Source organism: Molothrus ater, unplaced genomic scaffold, assembly GCF_012460135.2.
Source record: "Molothrus ater isolate BHLD 08-10-18 breed brown headed cowbird unplaced genomic scaffold, BPBGC_Mater_1.1 matUn_MA564, whole genome shotgun sequence".
NCBI classification, from domain to species: domain Eukaryota; kingdom Metazoa; phylum Chordata; class Aves; order Passeriformes; family Icteridae; genus Molothrus; species Molothrus ater.
This window is the reverse complement of record NW_023416737.1, coordinates 22,383-47,434: the sequence shown is the minus strand read 5'-3', so window position 1 is coordinate 47,434 and position 25,052 is coordinate 22,383. Positions and strand designations below refer to the sequence as shown.

Sequence of the window (25,052 nt, the reverse complement as noted above, 5' to 3'; positions counted from 1 at the left end):
GAATGCAGCCAGGGATGTGGAGATGGACCTGGGCAGAGGCTGGGGGCACAGGGAGTCCCAAAATCCGTGGAATTGCAGCCAGAATCCATGGGATCATGGCCAAAATCCATGGAATTGCAGCCAAAATCCATGGAATTGCAGCCAGAATCCAGGGAATCACAACCAGGGAGAAGGAGATGATCGGGGCCACAGGGAGTCCCAAAATCCATGGGATTGCACCCAAAATCCATGGGATCACAGCCAGCAGTGGGGGCACAGGGAATTCTGCCCTTTCCCACCCCTGGATCCCTTGGAATTCTGCCCTTTCTCACCTCTGGATCCCTTGGAATCTTGCCCCTTTGCCTGATTCTGATCCCTTTTGCCATGGATATTTTCTGGGAATGATCCCTTTTCCTGCGGATATTTTCTGGGAATGATCCCTTTTCCTGCGGATAATTTCAGGGAAGAATCCCTTTTCCTGCTGCCAGGAACGTGTGGCAGGAATGCCCAGGGCCATTCCAAGGAAAACTTCTTTAGGAAGCATCTCCAAGGATTCCCTGGAATTCCCTCACCCTTTCCCCCAAGGATTCCCTGGAATTCCCTCACCTCTTTCTCCAAGGATTCCCTGGAATTCCCTCACCCTTTCCCCCAAGGATTCCCTGGAATTCCCTCACCTCTTTCTCCAAGGATTCCCTGGAATTCTCTCACTCTTTCCCCCAAGGATTCCCTGGAATTCCCTCACCCTTTCCTCCAAGGATTCCCTGGAATTCCCTCACCTCTTTCTCCAAGGATTCCCTGGAATTCCCTCACCTCTTTCTCCAAGGATTCCCTGGAATTCCCTGCCCTCCCCTCACCCTTTTCCCGGTGTTTCCCCCTCCAGGACATCCGGAACACGGTGGGGAACATTCCCATGGAGTGGTACCAGGATTTCCCGCACGTCGGCTACGACCTGGACGGGAAGAAGATCTACAAACCCCTGAGGAGCAAGGACGAGCTGGACCTGTTCCTGGAGAAGATGGAAAACCCGGAATACTGGTGAGGAATTCCTGGAAAAAAACCCTGGGATGGGCGGGAGGTGCCCCACGGGATGGGGGATGAGCCTTAAAACCCCAGAGTGTTCCGTGGTCCCCTGGATGTGCTCCGCACGTGGGGTTCGTGTGGGGTTCCCAAAATCCCCGGAATTCAGGGTCCTGGAGCCTTCCTGAGGCTTTTCCAGGGTGATTCCGGATATGTGGGGATTTGGGATCGGCACGGAGCCTCCCATCCATCCTCAGCTGCATCCTGGAAAATCCCTTCTGCATCCCGGGAAATTCCCTCTGCATCCCAGGAAATTTCCCTCTGCTTCCCAGGAATCCCTCTGCATTCCCAGGGATCACTCTGCATTCCAGGGATCCCTCTGCATTCCGGGAATCCCTCTGCATTCCAGGGATCCCTCTGCATCCCGGGAAATTCCCTCTGCATCCCAGGAAATTCCCTCTGCATTCCAGGGATCCCTCTGCATTCCAGGGATCCCTGTGCATTCCGGGAATCCCTCTGCATTCCGGGAATCCCTCTGCATTCCGGGAATCCCTCTGCATTCCAGGGATCCCTCTGCATTCCGGGAATCCCTCTGCATTCCCAGGAAATTTCCCTCTGCTTCCCGGGAACCCTGTGCATTCCAGGGATCCCTCTGCATTCCAGGGATCCCTCTGCATTCCAGGGATCCCTCTGCATTCCCAGTCCCATATCTCAGGATCCTGGTGTCCATCCCTCTCCCACATCCCCGTGTCTCACATCCCTGTGTCCATCCCTGTGTCCACACATCCCTGTGTCCATCCTAGTGTCTCCATCCCGGTGTCCATCCCGGTGTCCATCCCGGGATTCTGATGCCCATATCCTGGTGTCCATCCCGGTGTCCATCCCTCTCCCACATCCCTGTGTCCATCCTGGTGTCCATCCCGCGATTCCAGTGTCCATATCCTGGTGTCCATCCCTGTCCCACATCCCGGTGTCCATCCTGGTGTCCATCCCTGTGTCCACACATCCCAGTGTCCACCCCAGTGTCCATCCCAATGTTCATCCTGGTGTCTGTCTTGGTGTCCATCCTGGTGTCCATCCCTGTGTCCCACATCCTGGTGTCCATCCCAGGATTCTGGTGTCCATATCCCCGTGTCCATCCCCGTGTCCATCCTGCTGTCCATCCCTGTGTCCCACATCCCAGAGTCCACCCTGGGAATCCGATGCCCATATCCCTGTGTCCATCTCTGTGTCCATCCCAGTGTCCATCCCGGTGTCCATCCCGGTGTCCATCCCGGTGTCCATCCCTGTGTCCCCCATGGCAGTGTCTATCCCAGTGTCCCCCATCCTGGTGTCCCCCATCCTCGTGTCCATCCCTGTCCCACATTCCCGTGTCCATATCCCCATGTCCCACATCCTGGTGTCCATCCCAGTGTCCACATCCCGGTATCCCCCATGGCGGTGTCCATCCTGGGATTCTGGTGTCCATATCCCGGTGTCCATCCTGGTGTCCATATCCCAGTGTCCACACCCCGGTATCCCCCATGGCAGTGTCCATCCTGGGATTCTGGTGTCCGTATCCTGGTGTCCATCCTGGTGTCCATATCTTGGTGTCCATCCCCATATCCCACACCCCGATGTCCATCCTGGTGTCCATCCCAGGGTTCCGATGCCCATATCCCCGTGTCCATCCTGGGATTCCAGTGCCCATATCCCAGTGTCCATCCTGGTGTCCATCCCGGGATTCCGATGCCCATATCCCCGTGTCCCATATCCCCGTGTCCCACATCCCCCAGTGTCCCCCATGGCAGTGTCCATATCCCAATGTCCATCCTGCTGTCCCACATCCCAGTGTCCATCCCCATATCCCACACCCCGATGTCCATCCTGGTGTCCATCCCAGGGTTCCGATGCCCATATCCCCGTGTCCATCCTGGGATTCCAGTGCCCATATCCCAGTGTCCATCCCCGTGTCCATCCTGGGATTCCAGTGCCCATATCCCAGTGTCCATCCCGGTGTCCATCCTGGTGTCCATCCCAGGATTCCGATGCCCATATCCCCGTGTCCATCCCAGGATTCCGATGCCCATATCCCAGTGTCCATCCTGGTGTCCATCCCGGTGTCCATCCCAGGATTCCGATGCCCATATCCCCGTGTCCATCCCCATGTCCCACATCCCCCGGTGTCCCTCATGGCACTGTCCATATCCCAATGTCCATCCTGGTGTCCCACATCCCAGTGTCCATCCTGGTGTCCATCCCGGGATTCCGGTGTCCATATCCCGCTGTGTCCCCCATATCCCGGTGTCCCCCATATCCCGCTGTGTCCCCCATATCCCGCTGTGTCCCCCATATCCCCCGGTGCGTCCGTCCCCCCGCCATGCTGCCGTGTCGGTGTGTCCACGTGTCGGTCTGTCTGTCCGGTGCCAGGCGCACGGTTCAGGACCGTCAGACGGGTGCGGAGGTGGCTCTGTCGGAGGAGCAGCTGGAGCTGGTGCAGCGCCTGCAGCGGGGCCACTTCGGGGACCTCAACTTCGACCCCTACGAGGTGAGGGGGGGACGGACGTGACGCCCGCCCAGCCCCGGGAGCGCGGGAATGAATGCGGGATGGGAGGGACCGGGGCTGGGATCCCCAGAGGGAATGGGGCGGAATTCCCGCCGGGAACGCCCCTGGGGGAGGGCCCAGGGCTGGAATTCCCGCTGGGAATGTGAGGGGTGAGGCCCCGGGGCTGGAATTCCTGCTGGGAATGCGTGAGGGGAGAGGTCTCGGGGCTGCTGGAATTCCCACCGGGAATGCTGAAAGGCGAAGTCCAAAGGCTGGAATTCCCACTGGGAATGTGGGGACGGGAGGCCCCAGGGATGGAATTCCCACTGGGAATGTGGGAGGGGAGGTCCTGAGGCTGGAATTCCCATTGGGAATGTGGTAGGGGAGGCCCCAGGGATGGAATTCCTACCAGGAATACTGAAAGGGGAAGTGCCAAGGGCGGAATTCCCACTGGGAATGTGGGGGGTGAGGCCCCAGGGATGGAATTCCCACTGGGAATGCCTGAGGGAACCCCCAGGGATGGAATTCCCACCGGGAATGCTGAAAGGGGAGGTCCCGAGGCTGGAATTCCCACTGGGAATGTCCAAGGTGAGGCTCCAGGGCTGTAATTCCCGTTGGGAATGCTGAAAGAGGAGGCTCCAGGGCTGTAATTCCCGTTGGGAATGCCCAAGGTGAGGCTCCAGGGCTGTAATTCCCGTTGGGAATGCTGAAAGAGGAGGCTCCAGGGCTGTGATTCCCGTTGGGAATGCTGAAAGAGGAGGCGCCAGGGCTGTAATTCCCACTGGGAATGCTGAAAGAGGAGGCCCCAGGGCTGTGATTCCCGTTGGGAATGCTGAAAGAGGAGGCTCCAGGGCTGTAATTCCCACTGGGAATGCTGAAAGAGGAGGCTCCAGGGCTGTAATTCCCGTTGGGAATGCGGGCCGGGGGCTGAGCGTTCCCGTTTTTCCAGCCGTCCGTGGATTTCTTCACTCACGAGGTGCGGATCCACCCGGTGACCAACCGGCCCGAGGACAAACGGAGCTTCATCCCCTCCCTGGTGGAGAAGGAAAAGGTGGGAGAGAGCCCGGAATTCCGGGGGGAGAGCCCCGGAGTGGGAAAGCTGAGGAGGGTGGGAAGATCCAGGTGGGATCAGGAGATTGGGAAGATCCTGGTGGGATGGGAAAGGACGGAAAAGTTAAGGAGAAGGGAAAGATCCGGGTAGGGTGAGAAGGTTGGAAAGATCCAGGTGGGATGAGGAGGGTGGAAAGATCCAGGTGGGATGAGGAGATTGGGAAGATCCTGGTGGGATGGGAAAGGATGGAAAAGTTAAGGAGAAGGGAAAGATCCGGGTAGGATGAGAAGGTTGGAAAGATCTGGGTAGGATGAGAAGGTTGGAAAGATCCAGGTGGGATGAGGAGGGTGGAAAGATCCAGGTGGGATGAGGAGGGTGGGAAGATCCAGGTGGGATGGGGAGGGTGGAAAAGGATGAAGAGGATGGAGAGATCCCGGTGGGATGGGGAGGATGGAAAAGTCAAGGAGAAGGGAAAGATCCAGGTAGGATGAGAAGGTTGGAAAGATCCAGGTGGGATCAGGAGATTGGGAAGATCCTGGTGGGATGGGGAAGGTGGAAAATTTCCAGGTGGGATCAGGAGATTGGGAAGATCCTGGTGGGATGAGGGAGGATGGAAAGGTCCAGGTGGGATGAGGACGGTGGAACAGGATGAAGAGGATGGAAAGATCCCAATGGGATGAAGAGGTTGGAAGGATCCCACTGGGAGGGGAGGGTGGAAAAGTTAAGGAGAAGGGAAAGATCCAGGTGAGATGAAGAGGTTGGAGAAGTCCAGGTGGGATGGGGAGATTGGGAAGATCCTGGTGGGATGGGGAGATTGGAAAAGGATGAAGAGGATGGAGAGATCCCAATGGGATGAGGAGATTGGAAAGATCCTGATGGGATGGGGAGGGTGGAAAAGTTAAGGAGAAGGGAAAGATCCAGGTAGGATGAGAAGGGTGGAAAGATCGTGGTGGGATGAGGAGATTGGGAAGATCTGGATGGGATGGGGAGATTGGGAAGATCCTGGTGGGATGGGAAAGGTGGAAAAGTTAAGGAGAATGGAAAGATCCAGGTGAGATGAAGAGGTTGGAGAAGTCCTGGTGGGGTCAGGAGATTGGGAAGATCCCGGTGGGATGGGAGAGGATGGAAAGATCCACATGGGAAGAGAAGGATGGAAAGATCCTGGTGGGATGAGGAGGGTGGAAAAGGATGAAGAGGATGGAAAGATCCCAATGGGATGGGGAGGTTGGAAAGATCCCGGGGGGATGGGGAGGGTGGAAAAGTTAAGGAGAATGGAAAGATCCAGGTGGGATGGGGAGGATGGAAAAGCCCCGGTGGGATCAGGAGATTGGAAAAAATCCGGATGGGATGAGGAGGAGGAGGGAGAAGCTGAGAAGGGTGGGAAGATCCCAATGGATCAGAAGATTGGAAACACCCAGGTGGGATGAGGAGGATGGAAAGATCCAGGCGGGATCAGGAGGATCCGTGGAAAGCTGAGGAGGATCCAGATGGGATGGGGAGGATGGAAAGATCCAGCTGGGATGAGGAGATCCCAAAGATCCAGGCGGGATCAGGAGGATCCATGGAAAGCTGGGGAGGATCCAGATGGGATCAGGAGATCCCAAAGATCCAGGCGGGATCAGGAGGATCCGTGGAAAGCTGAGGAGGATCCAGCTGGGATCAGGAGATCCCAAAGATCCAGGCGGGATCAGGAGGCTCCATGGAAAGCTGGGGAGGCTGGCAAAGCTCCGGTGGGACGAGGAGGACGGAAAACTCCCCCCCGGGCCTCTCCCCAAATCCCGGGGATGCTCCGCAGGTCTCCAAGCTGGTCCACGCCATCAAGATGGGCTGGATCCAGCCCCGGAAGCCCAAGGAGAGCGCTCCCACTTTCTACGACCTGTGGGCGCGCGAGGACCCCAACTCGGTGCTGGGCCGGCACAAGATGCACGTGCCCGCTCCCAAAATGCCGCTGCCGGGACACGCCGAGTCCTACAACCCGCCCCCGGAATTCCTGCTCAGCCCCGAGGAGGTGGGAACGAACGCCGGGAACGAACGCCGGGAATGCCGGGAGATCCCGCGGGGACGCTCCACGGAGGGGATCCGGGGGGATCGCAGTTGTTGGGTTTGGAAGGGTTTCTCCCTGGGAATTTGTGTGGGATGTTTCATCCCTGGGAGAAGTTTTGGGAATTGTCGCCGCCCGTGGAGTGGGATCAGCTCGGAATTCCCACCCGGGGCATTCCTGGATCCTGTGGAATGGAGGGAGTTTTTCCAGGGAATTCGTGTGGGTGTTTCATCCCTTGGGTTGCTCGGGGAGGAGTTTTGGGAATTGTCGCCGCCCGTGGAATGGGATCAGCCCAGAATTCCCACCCGGGGCATTCCAGGATCCTGTGGAATGGAGGGAGATTTGGGGTCACTCCCCAGGGATTGGGGTGTCCCTGGATAAGTGGGAGAGGCCCTGGAGTGGGATTTGAATCCAGAGGGGATGGATGGGGGGAAAACGGGCAGGGAAATCCCAGTGGGAAAAGCTCCAGTGGGATGAGGATGGGAAGCTCCCAATGGGATGAGGAGGACGGGGAATCCTGGCCAGGGAGCTGCCGGTGGGAGCGACCCTGACCCTTGGGAATGGCTCCTCCCGAGCCCAGGGCGTCCCATCCCATCCCCATCATCCCATCCCCATTATCCCATTATCCCATCCCCATTATCCCATTATCCCATCCCCATTATCCCATCCCCATTATCCCATTATCCCATTCCCACTTTCCCCATCCCCATTATCCTATTATCCCATTCTCATTATCCCATCCCCATTCCCATTATCCTATTCCCATTTCCATTCCCATTATGCCATTATCTCCTCCCCATCCCTGTTCCCATTCCCATTCCCCTTCGCCATCATCCCATTCCCATTCCCATTATCCTATCCCATTGTCCCATTCCCATTGTCCCATTCCCATTATCCTATTCCCATTATCCCATCCCCATTATCCCATCCCCATTATCCCATCCCCATTATCCCATTTTTCCCATTCCCATTATCCCATTATCCCATTCCCATTATCCTATCCCATTGTCCCATCCCATTATCCTATTCCCATTATCCCATCCCCATTCCCATTCCCCATTCCCATTCCCATTATCCCATCCCCGTTATCCCATTTTCCCCTCCCCATTCCCATTTCCCCATTCCCCATTCCCATTTTTCCCATTCCCATTATCCCATCCCCATTATCCCACCATCCCATCCCCATTATCCCATTTTTCCCATTTCCATTATCCCATCCCCATTCCCATTCCCCATCCCCGTTCCCATTATCCCATCCCCATTCCCCATTCCCCTTCCCATTATCCCATCATGCCATCCCCATTATCCCATTCCCCATTCCCCATCCCCATTCCCCATTCCCATTATCCCATCCCCATCCCCATTCCCCATTCCCATTCCCCATCCCCATTCCCCATTCCCATTTTTCCCATCCCCATTATCCCATCATCCCATCCCCATTATCCCATTTTTCCCATTTCCATTATCCCATCCCCATTCCCATTCCCCATCCCCATTCCCATCCCCCATCCCCATTCCCCATTCCCATTTTTCCCATCCCCATTATCCCATCATGCCATCCCCATTATCCCATCCCCATTCCCCATCCCCATTCCCATTATCCCATCCCCATTCCCCATTCCCCTTCCCATTATCCCATCATGCCATCCCCATTATCCCATTCCCCATTCCCCATCCCCATTATCCCATCCCCGTTATCCCATTGTCCCAGTATCCCATCCCCATTATCCCAGTATCTCATCCCCATTATCCCATTATCTCATCCCCATTATCCCATTCCCATTATCCCATTTTCCCCATCCCCATTACCCTCTCCCTGCCGCCATTCCCTCTGACCCTGCCCCGCCATCCCCATCCCGTGCTCCCCCATGCTGCCTGGGGAGCGGCCTCTCCCCATTCCCCCATTCCCGCCCCATTCCCCCATTCCCGCATTCCCGCCCCATTCCCACACCGTCCCCACGTTCCCGGCAGGAGCTGGCCTGGCAGCAGCAGGATCCGTCGGAGCGGCGCCCGAGCTTCCTGCCGCGGCGCTTCCCGAGCCTGCGCGCCGTGCCCGCCTACCCGCGCTTCATCCACGAGCGCTTCGAGCGCTGCCTCGACCTCTACCTCTGCCCCCGCCAGCGCAGGATGAGGGTGCGCCACCCCTGATCCCACCCAAAAACAAACACCCCAAAAACCACCCAAAAACCACCCAGGGAACGCGGGAAGCGCCCGCTCCCACCCCGGGAATTCCCGGCCGGAGGGGGCGGCTGGGATCGCTGTGGTGCCCGTCCCCGCAGGTCAACGTGGATCCCGAGGATCTCATTCCCAAGCTGCCCAGGCCGAGGGACCTGCAGCCCTTCCCCACCACACAGGCTCTGGTGAGGGGCTCGGTCGGGAACGCTCCCCTGGAATTCGGTGGGACTCTGGGATCTGGGGCCTTGGGAAGCTCGGGGCAGGGACTGAGGCTGAGGATTCCTGGGAGAAGCCGGGAAAAGGGGCCGATCCCGGCGGGAATCCCTGTGGGAAATGCTCCCGGGGATCCGTGGAAAACGGGGCTGGGGAGGATCCCCCTTTGCCGCGATTTTCGGGAATGGCTCCGGAAAACTTCCCGGGAGCAGCTGAGGGATCTGGGGGGGCTCATCCCAGAGAAAAGCGGGATTGAAGGGATCCAGGGGGATCCAGGGCACGATCTGCTCCCAGGAAACAGGGACAAAGCCAAGGAATGGCCTTGGGATGGGATTTTTGGGAATAATCCCCTGGAATTTGGGGCAAACAGGGATTTGGTGGGTTCATGGCTGGGATTGGGAATGGGGGAATTCCTGGGAGCAGCTGAGGGATCTGGGGGGGGCTCATCCCAGAGAAAAGCAGGATTGAAGGGATCCAAGAGGATCCGGGGCGGGATCTGCTCCCAGGAAACAGGAACAGGACCAAGGGAATGGCCTCAGGTTGGGATTTTTGGGAATATTCCCCAGGAAAGGGCTGGAATCCCCATTCCTTGGGATTCCCATCCCTGTGGATGTGGGATGGGGCGGCCTTGGCCGTGCTCCCTCCAGATCCCAAATTCTTCCACCTCCCTTCCCGAGGATTCCGGAGCAGCTCCTGGAGGTTCCCATGGAGCTCCTGGGATCTGGGATTCTCCCTCATTCCCGGTTTTTCCCCAGGTTTACCGCGGCCACTCCAGCCTGGTGCGGACCCTGAGCGTCTCCCCCAGCGGGCAGTGGTTGGTGTCAGGTACGGATCCGCCCCTGGATTGGGAATTCCCGGGATGAATCCCACGGATCCACGGCCCAGCTCCACCCGGAGCTGCTCTGGGGTTGGGATCGGGGCTTTTCCCACTGCAAGATCCCAACCCTGGCTCTGGGGGAGGATCCCGGGATTGGCCCCGCCCTGCGGCGCCTCTGGAATGCTCTGGAGCTTTGCCAGCGGCTCCGGGGTCCCAATCCCATTCCCGTTATCCCAATCCCATTATCCTACTGCCATTATCCCATTCCCATTATTCCATTCCCATGATCCCATCCCCATTCCCTTTCCCATTTCCATCCCATTATCCCATTTGCATCCCCATTCCCATTATCCCAATATCCCATTCCTAATCTCAATCCTAATCCCATTCCTGTTATCCCATTATCCCATTGCCATTATCCCATTGCCATTATCCCATTCCCATCCCGTTCCAATCCCATTCCCATTATTCCAATTGCATTCCTATCCCCATTCCCATCCCTATTCCTGGGAATCCCATTCCCATTATCCCATCCCTATTCCCATTATCCCATTATTCCCAATCCCATCCCTATTCCCCAGAATCCCATCCCCATTCCCATAATTCCAATTCCGTTCCCATCCCCATTCCCATCCCTATTCCTGGGAATCTCATTCCCGTTATTCCCATCCCCATCCCCATTATCCCATTCCCATTATCCCCTTATCTCAATCCCAGTTCCATTCCCATTATCCCATTATCCCATTCCCATTATCCCATCCCCATTATCCCGTAATCTCAATCCCAATCCCATTATCCCCATTATCCCACTGTCCTGCTATCTGTTGTTATCCCGTTGTTGTTATCCCGTTGCTATCCCATTGTTGTTATCCCATTGCTATCCCGCTGTTATCCCGTTGTTGTTATCCCGTTGTTGCTGTTATCCCGTTGCTATCCCATTGTTGTTATCCCATTGCTATCCCGCTGTTATCCCGTTGCTGTTATCCCGTTGTTGCTGTTATCCCGCTGTTGTTGTTGCTATCCCGCTGTTGTTGTTGCTGTTATCCCATTGCTATCCCGCTGTTGTTGTTGTTGCTGTTATCCCGTTGTTGCTGTCATCCCGTTGTTGTTGTTGCTGTTATCCCATTGTTGCTATTGCTGTTATCCCGTTGTTGTTGCTGTTATCCCATTGTTATCCCGTTGTTGTTGCTGTTATCCTGTTGTTGCTGTTGTTGCTGTTATCCCATTGTTGTTGCTATCCTGCTGTTGTTGTTGTTGCTGTTGTTGCTATCCCGCTGTTGCTGTTACCCTGTTGCTGTTATCCCATTGTTATCCCATTGTTGCTGTTATCCCATTGTTGTTGCTATCCTGCTGTTGTTGTTGTTGCTGTTGTTGCTATCCCGCTGTTGCTGTTACCCTGTTGCTGTTATCCCATTGTTATCCCATTGTTGCTGTTATCCCATTGTTGTTGTTGCTGTTGCTATCCCGTTGTTGCTGTTGCTATTATCCCATTGTTGTTGCTGTTGCTATTATCCCATTGTTGTTGCTGTTGCTGTTATCCCATTGTTGTTGTTGTTGTTGTTGCTGTTATCCCATTGTTGCTGTTGTTGTTGTTGTTGTTGTTGTTGCTGTTGCTGTTATCCCATTGTTGTTGCTGTTATCCCATTGCTGTTGTTGTTGTTGCTGTTGTTGCTGTTATCCCATTGTTGTTGCTGTTGCTGTTATCCCGTTGTTGCTGTTGTTGCTGTTATCCCATTGTTGTTGTTGTTGTTGTTGCTGTTGCTGTTATCCCGTTGTTGTTGTTGCTATTATCCCATTGTTGTTGCTGTTGTTGCTATTATCCCGTTGTTGTTGTTGTTGCTGTTGTTGCTGTTATCCCATTGTTGTTGCTGTTGTTGTTGCTGTCGCTATTATCCCATTGTTGTTGCTGCTGTTATCCCATTGTTGTTGTTGCTGTTGTTGTTGCTGTTGCTGTTATCCCATTGTTGTTGCTGTTATCCCATTGTTGTTGCTGTTTTGCGGCGCAGGCTCTGACGATGGCTCCGTGCGGTTTTGGGAGGTGAGCACCGCGCGCTGCCTCCGCACGCTCCCGCTCGGCTCCGTGGTCAAGAGCGTGGCCTGGAACCCCAACCCCAGCATCTGCCTGGTGGCCGTGGCCGTGTGAGTGCCCCGGGATCATCCCCACATTCCCAGATTGCCCCGGGATCATCCCACATTCCCAGATTGCCCCGGGATCATCCCCACATTCCCGAATTTCCCTGGAACCCCAACCCCAGCATCTGCCTGGTGGCCGTGGCCGTGTGAGTGCCCCGGGATCATCCCCACATTCCCAAATTTCCCTGGGAGCATCCCCACATTCCCAGATTGCCCTGGGAGCATCCCCACATTCCCAGATGTCCCTGGGATCGTTCCCGAATTTCCCTGGAACCCCAACCCCAGCATCCACCTGGTGGCCGTGTGAGTTCCCAGGGATCATTCCCAAGGATTATTCCCAGATTTCCTTGATCCCAGAGGATTCCCCCTGATCCCAGAGGATCCCCCCTGATCCCAGAGGATTCCCTTATCCCAGATTTCCCGTTCCCAGGGATGAGCAGGTGCTCCTGGGGAGGGTTCCTTGATCCCAGAGGATCCCCCCTGATCCCAGGGGATCCCCGCTGATCCCGGGTTTCCCGTTCCCAGGGATGAGCAGGTGCTCCTGGTGAATCCGGGCCTCGGGGACCGGCTGCTGGTGGCAGCCACGGATCAGCTCCTGGATTCCTGGGAAGCTCCGGAGGAGGAGCGGATCCAGCCCGTCCGGTGGGTCCCGGCCAGCCCCGAGGAGCGCGGCAAGGGGATCCGGCTGCTGGTGCAGCACAGCAAGGTGGGATCCACGGCATTCCCGGGATCCGGCTGGGATCGGCGTTCCCGGGATCCGGGTGGGATCGGCGTTCCCGGGATCCAAGTGGGATCCACGGCATTCCCGGGATCCGTGTGGGATCAGCATTCCTGGGATCCGGCTGGGATCAGCATTCCCAGGATCCAGCTGGGATTGGCGTTCCCGGGATCTGGATGGGATCAGCATTCCTGGGATCCGGCTGGGATCAGCATTCCCAGGATCCAGCTGGGATTGGCGTTCCCGGGATCTGAGTGGGATCAGTGTTCTTGGGATCTGGGTGGGATCAGCATTCCTGGGATCCGTGTGGGATCGGCATTCCTGGGATCTGGGTGGGATCAGCATTCCCAGGATCCAGCTGGGATTGGCGTTCCCTGGATCTGAGTGGGATCAGTGTTCTTGGGATCTGGGTGGGATCAGCATTCCTGGGATCTGGGTGGGTTCGGTGTTCTTGGGATCTGGGTGGGATCGGCATTCCCAGGATCCAAGTGGGATCAGTGTTCTTGGGATCTGGGCGGGATCGGCATTCCCAGGATCTGGGTGGGTTCGGTGTTCCCGGGATTTGGGGGGGATCGGCATTCCGGGGATCTGGATGAGATTGGCATTCCCGGGATCTGGGTGGGATCAGCATTTCCAGGATCTGGGTGGGATCAGCATTCCCAGGGTTTGCGTAGGATCGGCATTCCGGGGATCTGGATGAGATTGGCATTCCCGGGATCTGGGTGGGATCAGCATTCCCAGGATCTGGCTGTGCTTGGCATTCCCAGGGTTTGGGTGGGCTCAACATTCCCAGGATCCAGCTGGGATCGGGGTTCCTGGGGTTTACGTAGGACTGGCATTCCCAGGATCTGGCTGGGATCGGCATTCCCGGGATTTGTGGATCATCCCCAGCCCAGGATCCAGGGAGGGGCCTCGTTCCCACAGCTGCATCTCAAGGGACACAATTCCAAGGGGATCCTTGTTCCCTGTTCCACATCCCGAGGGAAGGATCCCAAACGGATCCTTGTTCCCGGCTCTGGATCCCACGGGACACAATTCCAAGGGGATCCTTGTTCCCTGTTCCACATCCCGAGGGAAGGATCCCAAACGGATCCTTGTTCCCGGCTCCGGATCCCACGGGACACAATTCCAAGGGGATCCTTGTTCCCCACATCCCGAGGGAAGGATCCCAAACGGATCCTTGTTCCCAGCTCCGGATCCCACGGGACACAATTCCAAGGGGATCCTTGTTCCCAGCTCCGCATCCTGAGGGATCCCTTCCCATTCCCAGGAATCCCTGGCAGTGCTGGAGCCTTTCCCCAGCCCCGTTTTCCAGGAAATCCCGGGAACATTTCCCGGAGCCGCAGGAATTCCAGCTGGGATCGGCCCCTTTTCCCGGCTTCTCCCGGGAATCCTCGGCCTCAGTCCCTGCCCTGCTTCCCAAGGCCCCAAATCCCTGATTGCCCACAATGCCAGGGGAATATTCCCAAAATTCCCAACCTGAGGCCGTTCCCTGGTCCTGTCCCTGTTCCCTGGGAGCAGATCCCGCCCTGGATCCCTTCAATCCCGATTTTCTCTGGGATGAGCCCCCCCAGCTCCCTCAGCTGCTCCTGGGAATTGCCCCAGTCCCAATCCCAGTCTCATTCCCAATCCCAATCCCATTCCCAATCTCATTCCCAGTCCCAATCCCGTTCCTGTTCCCATCCCTGGACCCACCAACCAAACTCTCCCCCTCTCCCCTTCCCTGATCCCGCTGTTCCCACCCTGGGGAGCTCCAGGATGATCCAGAGGGTCGGGATTTTGGGATCTCACCTGGATCCCGTTCCCATTCCCACCCCAAGAAGCTCTGGGATGATCCAGAAGATCGGGATCTTGGGATCTCACCCAGCTCCCATTCCTGTTCTCATCCCCATCCCATTCCCATTCCCATTCCCATTCCCATCCCATTCCCAGCCGGTGATGCAGGTGACGTGGCACGGCCTGGGCGATTCCCAGGCCTCCATGGTGATCCAGAGGGTCGGGATTTTGGGATCTCACCCGGATCCCATTCCCATTCCCGTTCCCATCCCATTCCCAGCCGGTGACGCAGGTGACGTGGCACGGCAAGGGCGATTCCCAGGCCTCCATGGTGATCCAGAGGGTCGGGATTTTGGGGTCTCACCCGGATCCCAATCCCAATCCCACCCCAAGGAGCCCTGGGATGATCCAGAGGATGAGGATTTTGGGATCTAACTTGGATTCCCATCTCAATCCCACTTTGAGGAGCTCTGGGATGATCCAGAGGCTCAAGTTCTTGGGATCTCACCTGAATCCCATTCCCATTCCCATCCCATTCCCAGCCAGTGGTGCAGGTGACGTGGCACGGCCTGGGTGATTCCTGTGCCCCAGTGGTGATCCAGAGGGTCGGGATTTTGGGATCTCACCCAGATCCCATTCCCATTCCCGTTCCCATCCCATTCCCAGCCGGTGGTGCAGGTGACGTGGCACGGCCTGGGTGATTCCTGTGCCCCAGTGGTGATCCAGAGGGTTGGGATTTCGGGATCTCACCCGGATCCTGTTCCTGATCCCATTCCCATTCCCATTCCCGTTCCCATCCCATTCCCAGCCGGTGATGCAGGTGACGTGGCACGGCCTGGGCGATTCCCAGGCCTCCATGGTGATCCAGAGGGTCGGGATTTTGGGATCTCACCCGGATCCCATTCCCATTCCTGTTCCCATCCCATTCCCAGCCGGTGGTGCAGGTGATGTGGCACAGCAAGGGCGATTCCTGTGCCCCAGTGGTGATCCAGAGGGTCGGGATTTCGGGATCTCACCCGGATCCCATTCCCATTCCCATTCCCATCCCATTCCCAGCCAGTGGTGCAGGTGACGTGGCACGGCCTGGGTGATTCCTGTGCCCCAGTGGTGATCCAGAGGGTTGGGATTTCGGGATCTCACCCGGATCCTGTTCCTGATCCCATTCCCATTCCCATTCCCGTTCCCATCCCATTCCCAGCCGGTGACGCAGGTGACGTGGCACGACCAGGGTGATTCCCAGGCCTCCATGGTGATCCAGAGGGTCGGGATTTTGGGGTCTCACCTGGATCCCTTTCCCATTCCCACCTTGAGGAACTCTGGGATGATCCAGAGGGTCAGAATCTCAGGATCTCACCCAGATCCCGATCCCATTCCCATTCCTATTCCCAGCCGGTGACACAGGTGATACGCCATGGCCAGGGCGATTCCTGGGCCTTGGTGGTGATCCAGAGGGTTGGGATTTTGGGATCTGACCTGGATCCCATTCCCATCCCATTCCCAGCCGGTGGTGCAGGTGACGTGGCACGGCCTGGGTGATTCCTGTGCCCCGGTGGTGATCCAGAGGGTCGGGATTTTGGGATCTCACCCGGATCCCATTCCCATTCCCGTTCCCATCCCATTCCCAGCCGGTGGTGCAGGTGACGTGGCACGGCAAGGGTGATTGCTGTGCCCCAGTGGTGATCCAGAGGGTCGGGATTTTGGGATCTCACCCAGATCCCATTCCCATTCCCGTTCCCATCCCATTCCCAGCCGGTGGTGCAGGTGACGTGGCACGGCAAGGGCGACTACTGGGCCTCGGTGGTGCGGAACCCCGGCAGCCGGCAGGTGCTGATCCACCAGAGCAGCCGGCGCTGGAGCCAGGATCCCTTCCGGAAGAGCCCCGGCATGATCCAGTGCGTGCAGTTCCACCCGCTCCGGCCCTACTTCCTGGTGGCCTCGCAGCGCTCCGTGCGCGTCTACAACCTGCTGCGCCAGGAGCTCGCCAAGAAGCTGCAGAGCAACTGCCAGTGGATCTCCAGCATGGCCGTGCACCCCGGAGGTGCGGGGTGGCCCCGGGAGCCCAGGGGATCCCCCCGGGCCGGGCCCGTCCCGCTCACCCCGGGGCTCTTCCCTCCCCAGGGGACAACGTCATCTGCGGCAGCTACGACAGCAAGGTGGCCTGGTTCGACCTCGACCTGTCCACGCGCCCCTACCGCCTGCTGCGGTGAGTCCCGGCCCATCCCTGCGCGTCCCTGCGCATCCCTGGGGATCCCTGGCATCCCCTTGGGTTCCTGGCATCCCTGAGGTCCCTGGCATCCCCTCGGGTCCCCTGGGATCCCCTGCGGATCCCTGGCGTCCCTGGCATCCCTGCGGGTCCCTGTGGATCCCTGCGGATCCCTGGCATCCCCTGGGGTCCCCTGGGATCCCCTGGCATCCCCTGGCATCCCTTTGGGTCCCTGGCATCCCCTGTGGATCCCCTGCGGTCCCCCTGGCATCCCTGCGCATCCCTGAGGATCCCTGGGGTCCCCTGGCATCCCTGAGGATCCCTGTGGATCCCTGGCATCCCTGGGGTCCCCTGGGGTCCCTGGCATCCCCTGGCATCCCCTGAGGATCCCGTCATCCTCTGGGGTCCCCTGGGGTCCCTGGCATCCCCTGAGGTCCCTGGCATCCCCTGGGGTCCCTGGCATCCCTGCAGATCCCTGAGGATCCCTGGGGTTCCCTGTCGTCCCTGGGATCCCCTGGGGTCCCCTGGGGTCCCCTGGCATCCCTGTGGATCCCTGTGGATCCCTGTGGATCCCTGGCATCTCCTGGGGTCCCTTGGCATCCCTTGAGGATCCTCTGGCATCCCCTGGGGTCCCCTGGGGTCCCTGGCATCCCGGCGGATCCCTGCAGATCCCTGCGGATCCCTGAGGATCCCTGGGGTCCCCTGGGGTCCCTGGCATCCCTGCGGATGGATCCCTGCGGATCCCTGGCATCCCCTGGGGTCCCCTGATGTCCCCTGGCATCCCCTGGGGTCCCTGGCATCCCTGCGGATGGATCCCTGCGGATCCCTGGCATCCCCTGGGGTCCCGGGAGCGTTCCCAGCTCTCCATGGGAGCTGCAAACCCCGGCTCGTCCCAGGTTTTTGTTCATCCCATTTTCTGGGCTCTGATTCCCGTTTTTCCTGGGGTCTATCCCGGGGTTTTTCCCAGTGCTGATTCCTGTTTTCCCAGTGTTTATCCTGGTGCCGATTCCCGTTCTTCCCAGTGTTTTTCCTGGTTTTTCCTGGTGTTTATCCTAGTGCCAATTCCTGGTTTTTCCGCTGCCAATCCCCGTTTTTCCTCTTATTTTCCCTGTCCCGATTCCCGTTTATCCCACTGCTGATTCCTGTTTTTCCCATTGCTTTTCCATGTTCTGATTCCCAGTTTTCCTGGTGTTTATCCCCATGCTGATTCCCATTTTCCCTGGTGTTTATTCCGGTGCCAATTCCCATTTTCCCGGTGTTTTTTCCTGGTGCTGATTCCTGTTTTGCTGGTGTTTATCCCGTTGCTGATTCCCGTTTTTCCCTTTTTCCCTGTTCTGATTCCTGTTTTTCCTGCTGCTAATTCCCGTTTTTCCCGTTGTTTTTCCTGTTGCCGATTCCCATTTTCCCGGTGTTTTTCCCGGTGCTAATTCCCATTTTCCCCAGTGTTTTTCCCAGTGCTAATTCCCGTTCTTTGCCGTTGCCGACTCCTGTTTTTCCTGGTGTTTTTCCCGGTGCTGATTCCCGTGTTTTCCCATTTTCCCCTGTGTTTTTCCCTGCTGTGATTCCCATTTTCCCCGGTGTTTTTCCCGTTGCCGATTCCCATTTTTCCCTGCTGTGATTCCCATTTTCCCCGGTGTTTTTCCCATTGCTGATTCCCATTTTTCCCTGCTCTAATTCCTGTTTTTCCCCAGTGTTTTTCCCAGGGCTAATTCCCATTTTCCCCAGTGTTTTTCCTGGTGCCGATTCCCGTTTTTCCCGGGTGTTTTCCCCGTTGCCGATTCCCGTTTTTCCCGGGTGTTTTTCCCGGTGCCGATTCCCAGGTGTTTTTCCCGTTGCCGATTCCCGTTTTTCCCGGGTGTTTTTCCTGGTGCTGATTCCCGGGTGCTTTTCCCGGTGCCGATTCCCGGGTGTTTTCCCCGGTGCCGATTCCCGGGTGTTTTCCCCGTTGCCGATTCCCGTTTTTCCCGGGTGTTTTTCCCTGCTCTGATTCCTGTTTTCCCCAGTGTTTTTCCCTGCTCTGATTCCCGTTTTTCCTGGGTGTTTTCCCTGGTGCCGATTCCCGGGTGTTTTCCCCATTGCCGATTCCCGGGTGTTTTCCCCGTTGCCGATTCCCGTTTTTCCCGGGTGTTTTTCCCGGTGCCGATCCCCGGGTGTTTTCCCCGTTGCCGATTCCCGTTTTTCCCGGGTGTTTTCCCCATTGCCGATTCCCGTTTTTCCCGGGTGTTTTTCCCGTTGCCGATCCCCGGGTGTTTTTCCCGTTGCCGATTCCCGTTTTTCCCGGGTGTTTTCCCCGTTGCCGATCCCCGGGTGTTTTTCCCGTTGCCGATTCCCGGGTGTTTTTCCCTGCTCTGATTCCCATTTTCCCCGGGTGTTTTCCCCGGTACCAATCCCCGGGTGTTTTTCCTGGTGCCAATTCCCGGGTGTTTTCCCGATTGCCGATCCCTGGGTGTTTTCCTGTTGCCGATTCCCGTTTTTCCCGGGTGTTTTTCCCGGTGCCAATTCCCGGGTGTTTTCCCCGTTGCCGATTCCCGGGTGTTTTTCCCTGCTCTGATTCCCGTTTTTCCCGGGTGTTTTCCCCATTGCCGATCCCCGGGTGTTTTTTCTGGTGCCGATTCCCGTTTTTCCCGGGTGTTTTCCCCGTTGCCGATCCCCGGGTGTTTTCCCGGGTGTTTTCCCCGTTGCCGATCCCCGGGTTTTTTTCCCGTTGCCGATCCCCGGGTGTTTTCCCCGTTGCCGATTCCCGTTTTTCCCGGGTGTTTTTCCCGTTGCCGATCCGCGGGTGTTTTCCCGGGTGTTTTTCCCGTTGCCGATCCCCGGGCGTTTTTCCCGGCTGTTTTTCCCTGCTCCGATCCCCGGTGCGTCTCTGCCCCCGCAGGCACCACGGCCGCGCCGTGCGCTCGGTCGCGTTCCACCGGCGCCATCCCCTCTTCGCCTCCGGCTCCGACGACGGCTCCGTCATCGTCTGCCACGGAATGGTCTACAAGTGAGGAACCGCGCGCGGGAACCGGGGGCGTTACTTATGGGGGTGCACCGGGAATTGGCGGCGGGGGACTCGGGGGGGTTACTTATGGGGGTGCACCGGGAATCCTCTGGGGGATTTGTGGGGTTATTTAGGGGGGTGCACCGGGAATCCTCTGGGGGATTTGTGGGGTTATTTATGGGAATCACCGGGAATCCTCTGGGGGATTTGGGGGCGTTATTTAGGGGGATTCGCCAGGAATCCTCTGGGGGATTTGGGGGGTTTATTTAGGGGGATTCGCTGGGAATTGTCTGTGGGATTTGTGGGATTTACGTATGGGATTCACCGGGAATTGTGTGTGGGATTTGTGGGATTTATTTATGGGGATTCATGGGAATTGTCACAGGATTTGTGGGGTTTATTTATGGGATTCGTGGCAGTTGTCTGGGGGATTTTTGGGATTTATTTAGGGGATGAACTGGGAATTGTTTGTGGGATTTATTTATGGGGATTCACCGGGAATTGTCTGGGGGATTTGTGGGATTTCTTTAGGGGATTCACGGGATTCATTTGTGGGACTTGTGGGATTTGTTTGTGGGATTCGTGGGAATTCTCTGGGGGATTTGTGGGATTTATTTAGGGGATTCACGGGAATTGTTTGTGGGATTTATGGGATTTCTTTATGGGATTCACCAGGAATTGTTTGTGGGACTTGTGGGATTTATTTAGGGGATTCATGGGAATTCTCTGGGGGATTTGTGGGATTTATTTATGGGAATCACCGGGAATTGTCTGGGGGATTTGTGGGATTTCTTTATGGGATTCACCGGGAATTGTTTGTGGGACTTGTGGGATTTATTTATGGGGATTCCTGGGAATTGTCACAGGATTTGTGGGATTTATTTATGGGAATCACCGGGAATTGTCTGGGGGATTTGTGGGATTTATTTAGGGGATTCATGGGATTCATTTGTGGGACTTGTGGGATTTATTTATGGGGATTCACGGGAATTGTCTGGGGGATTTTTGGGATTTGTTTGTGGGATGAACTGGGAATTGTTTGTGGGATTTATTTAGGGGATTCACCGGGAATTGTCTGGGGGATTTATGGGATTTATTTAGGGGATTCACGGGATTTGTTTGTGGGATTTGTGGGATTTGTTTGTGGGATTTATGGGATTTATCAATTTATTTGTGGGATTTATTTATGGGATTTATTTGTGGGATTTATGGATTTTTTAGTAGGATTTGTTTATGGGATTTATGGATTTATTTATGGGATTCATTTATGGATTTATGGATTTATTTATGGGATTTATTTATGGGAATTTATGGGATTTATTTATCAGATTTTTGGGATTTATTTATGGAATTTCTGGAATTTATTTATGGGATTTACGGATTTATTCACAGGATTTATCTATGGGAATTTCTGGGATTTATTTATGGAATTTATGGAATTTGTGGGATTTTTTAATGGGGCTTATAGGATTTATGTATGGGATTTGTGGAATTTGTTGGATTGGCAGGATTTAATGGGATTCGTGGGATTTATGGGATTTGTGGGAAGTATGAGATTTAGTTAAAGGATTTGTGGGATTTGTGGGACTCATGGGATTATGTGGTTTATTTATGGTTTATTTATGGTGTTTATGGGATCAGATCCCTCCCTTTGGGGTCCTTGGGGTGGCAGCAGCATTTGTGGGGCAGCTGCGGGGAGTCCTGGGCACATCCGGGATTGGATCCCAAAGATACCCAGGACGAGATTCCCGCTCCCGGAATTCCCATCCCCACTGTCAGAATTCCCATTCCCGCTCCCAGAATTCCCATTCCAAGTGTGAGAATTCCCATCCCCAGTCCCAGAATTCCCATTCCCGCTCCCAGAATTCCCATTCCCACTGTCAGAATTCCCGTTACCGCTATCAGAATTCCCATTCCCCCTCACGGCATTTCCATTCCCACTCCCAGAATTCCCATTCCCACTGTGAGAATTCCCCTTTCTGGTGTCACAATTCCCATTGCTGCTATGAGAATTCCTGTTCCTGCTGTAAGAATTCCCCCTCTTGGAATTCCCATCCCACTGTCAGAATTCCCATTCCTGCTCCCGGAATTCCCATTCCTGCTGTAAGAATTCCCATTCCCGGTGTCAGAATTCCCGTTGCCATTGGGACAATTCCCATTCCCGGTGTCAGAATTCCCATTCCCATTCCCATTCCCAGTGTCAAAATTCCCGTTTCCATTGATACAATTCCCATTCCCGGTGCCAGCGTTCCCGTTTGTTTCCACTGGGACAATTCCCGTTCCCGGTGCCAGCGGTCCCGTTCCCATTCCCATTCCCGGTGTCAGCATTCCCATTTCCATTGGGACAATTCCCATTCCCGGTGCCAGCGTTCCCGTTCCCATTCCCGGTGCCAGCGTTCCCATTCCCGGTGCCAGCGTTCCCGTTCCCATTGGGACAATTCCCATTCCCGGTGCCAGCGTTCCCGTTCCCATTCCCGGTGCCAGCATTCCCGTTCCCGGTGTCGGGATTCCCATTCCCGTCCCCATTCCCCTTCCCGTTCCCGTCCCCATTCCCGTTCCCAGTGCCAGCGTTCCCGTTTCCATTGGGACAATTCCCGTTCCCGGTGTCGGCATTCCCGTTCCCGGTGCCAGCGTTCCCATTCCCGTCCCCATTCCCGTTCCCGTTCCCGGTGCCAGCGTTCCCGTTTCCATTGGGACAATTCCCGTTCCCGGTGCCAGCGTTCCCGTCCCCATTCCCGTTCCCGTTCCTGGTGCCAGCGTTCCCGTTCCCGGTGCCAGCGTTCCCGTTCCCGTCCCCATTCCCGTTCCCGTTCCCGGTGCCGGCGTTCCCGTTCCCGGTGCCAGCGTTCCCGTTCCCGGTGTCGGGATTCCCGTTCCCGTCCCCATTCCCGTTCCCGGTGCCAGCGTTCCCATTCCCATTCCCGGTGCCAGCGTTCCCGTTCCCGTTCCCGGTGCCAGCGTTCCCGTTCCCGTCCCCATTCCCGTTCCCGTTCCCGGCGTTCCCGTTCCCGGTGCCAGCGTTCCCGTGTGTTTCCCCCCTCCCCTCCTCTGTCGGCAGTGACCTGCTGCAGAACGCGCTCCTGGTGCCGCTCAAGGTGCTCAAGGGCCACGCGCCCACCCTCGACCTCGGCGTGCTCGACGTCGCCTTCCACCCCCAGCAGCCCTGGCTCTTCTCCTCGGGCGCCGACGGCACCGTGCGCCTCTACACCTGATCCACCGGGATCCACCCGGATCCACCTGGGATCCAGTGAGATCCAGGGGGATCCACCCCCAGCAGCCCTGGCTCTTCTCCTCCGGCGCCGACGGCACCGTGCGCCTCTACACCTGATCCACCGGGATCCACCTGGGATCCACCCGGGATCCAGTGAGATCCAGGGGGATCCACCCGGGATCCACCCCCAGCAGCCCTGGCTCTTCTCCTCGGGCGCCGACGGCACCGTGCGCCTCTACACCTGATCCACCGGGACCCACCCGGGATCCACCGGGATCCACCAGGGTTCCAGTGAGATCCAGGGGGATCCACCCGGGATCCACCCCCAGCAGCCCTGGCTCTTCTCCTCGGGCGCCGATGGCACCGTGCGCCTCTACACCTGATCCACCCGGGATCCACCCGGGATCCACCGGGATCCACCTGGATCTACCAGGGTTCCAGTGAGATCCAGGGGGATCCACCCGGGATCCACCCCCAGCAGCCCTGGCTCTTCTCCTCGGGCGCCGACGGCACCGTGCGCCTCTACACCTGATCCACCGGGATCCACCGGGATCCACCGGGATCCACCTGGATCTACCAGGGTTCCAGTGAGATCCAGGGGGATCCACCCGGGATCCACCCCCAGCAGCCCTGGCTCTTCTCCTCGGGCGCCGACGGCACCGTGCGCCTCTACACCTGATCCACCCGGGATCCACCCGGGATCCACCGGGATCCACCCGGGATCCACCCGGGATCCACCGGAATCCACCGGGATCCACCTGGGTTCCAGTGAGATCCAGGGGGATCCACCCGGGATCCACCCCCAGCAGCCCTGGCTCTTCTCCTCGGGTGCCGACGGCACCGTGCGCCTCTACACCTGATCCACCGGGACCCACCCGGGATCCACCGGGATCTACCAGGGTTCCAGTGAGATCCAGGGGGATCCACCCGGGATCCACCCCCAGCAGCCCTGGCTCTTCTCCTCGGGTGCCGACGGCACCGTGCGCCTCTACACCTGATCCACCGGGATCCACCGGGATCCACCGGGATCCACCTGGGATCCAGTGAGATCCAGGGGGATCCACACGGGATCCACCCCCAGCAGCCCTGGCTCTTCTCCTCGGGCGCCGATGGCACCGTGCGCCTCTACACCTGATCCACCGGGACCCACCCGGGATCCACCCGGGATCCACCTGGGATCCAGGGGGATCCCTGGCTCTTCTCCTCCGGCGCCAACAGCACCTGACCTTCCCACAGGGATCCACCGGGATCCAGGGGGATCCCTGGCTCTTCTCCTCCGGCACCGTGTGCCTCTACGGCTTGACCTTCCCATGGGGATCCCGCGGGATCCACAGGGATCCGCCTCTTTCTTAATTCCCAGTGCTCAATAAAGGCTTTTTTTGGATGTGATCCCGGGATCCCCGTGCGCTGGATTCTCCAGTTTCCCCAGTCCCATCCCCACATCCCCCACATCCCCTCCATGCCCCCATTCCCACATCCCCATCCATCCCCACGTTCCCAACACGCAGAATTCCCAGGATCCACAGGAACCATGAGAGGCTTTTTTTGCATGCGATGAGATCTGGGGTAGGATTTGGTAAATAGGACCTGGAACGGGATTTTGGACAGGATCTGGAACAGGATCCCAACGGAAAAGCTGGAAGTGACCAGAACAGAGGATGAGATTCCCTGGATCTGGTTTATCCCAGGAAAAGAAGCCAGGGAATGGAGCAGGACCTGGAAAAGGATCTGGGATAGAACCCGGAATGGGACCTGGAAAAGGATCTGGGATAGAACCCGGAATGGGACCTGGAATGGGATCTGGAATGGGATCTGGGATAGAACCCGGAATGGGACCTGGAATGGGATCTGGGATAGAACCTGGAATGGGACCTGGAATGGGATCTGGGATAGAACCCGGAATGGGACCTGGACCAGGATCTGGGATAGAACCTGGAATGGGACCTGGAATGGGATCTGGGATAGAACCTGGAATGGGACCTGGAATGGGATCTGGGATAGAACCTGGAATGGGACCTGGGATAAGGATCTGGGATAGAACCCGGAATGGGACCTGGAAAAGGATCTGGGATAGAACCCGGAATGGGACCTGGAATGGGATCTGGGATAGAACCTGGAATGGGACCTGGAATGGGATCTGGGATAGAACCCGGAATGGGACCTGGAATGGGACCTGGACCAGGATCCCAAAGGAAAAGCCGGAGGTGGGGCAGA

The 25,052-nt window shown here is 57.2% G+C and overlaps 1 protein-coding gene across 1 annotated transcript; it reads left to right on the top strand.

Moving 5' to 3' along the window:
• The first annotated feature begins 836 nt into the window (after positions 1-836).
• On the top strand, positions 837-24,227 carry BOP1 (BOP1 ribosomal biogenesis factor). Its single transcript, XM_054518434.1, has 14 exons — positions 837-1,014; positions 3,406-3,523; positions 4,470-4,571; positions 6,367-6,579; positions 8,584-8,745; positions 8,892-8,972; positions 9,756-9,825; positions 11,824-11,956; positions 12,476-12,656; positions 16,194-16,482; positions 16,563-16,647; positions 19,523-19,630; positions 22,686-22,864; positions 22,971-24,227. The coding sequence occupies exons 1-13, from the start codon at positions 890-892 to the stop codon at positions 22,837-22,839; spliced, it is 1,821 nt and encodes a 606-aa protein (XP_054374409.1). The 5' UTR covers positions 837-889; the 3' UTR covers positions 22,840-22,864; positions 22,971-24,227.
• Positions 24,228-25,052: the final 825 nt, after the last annotated feature.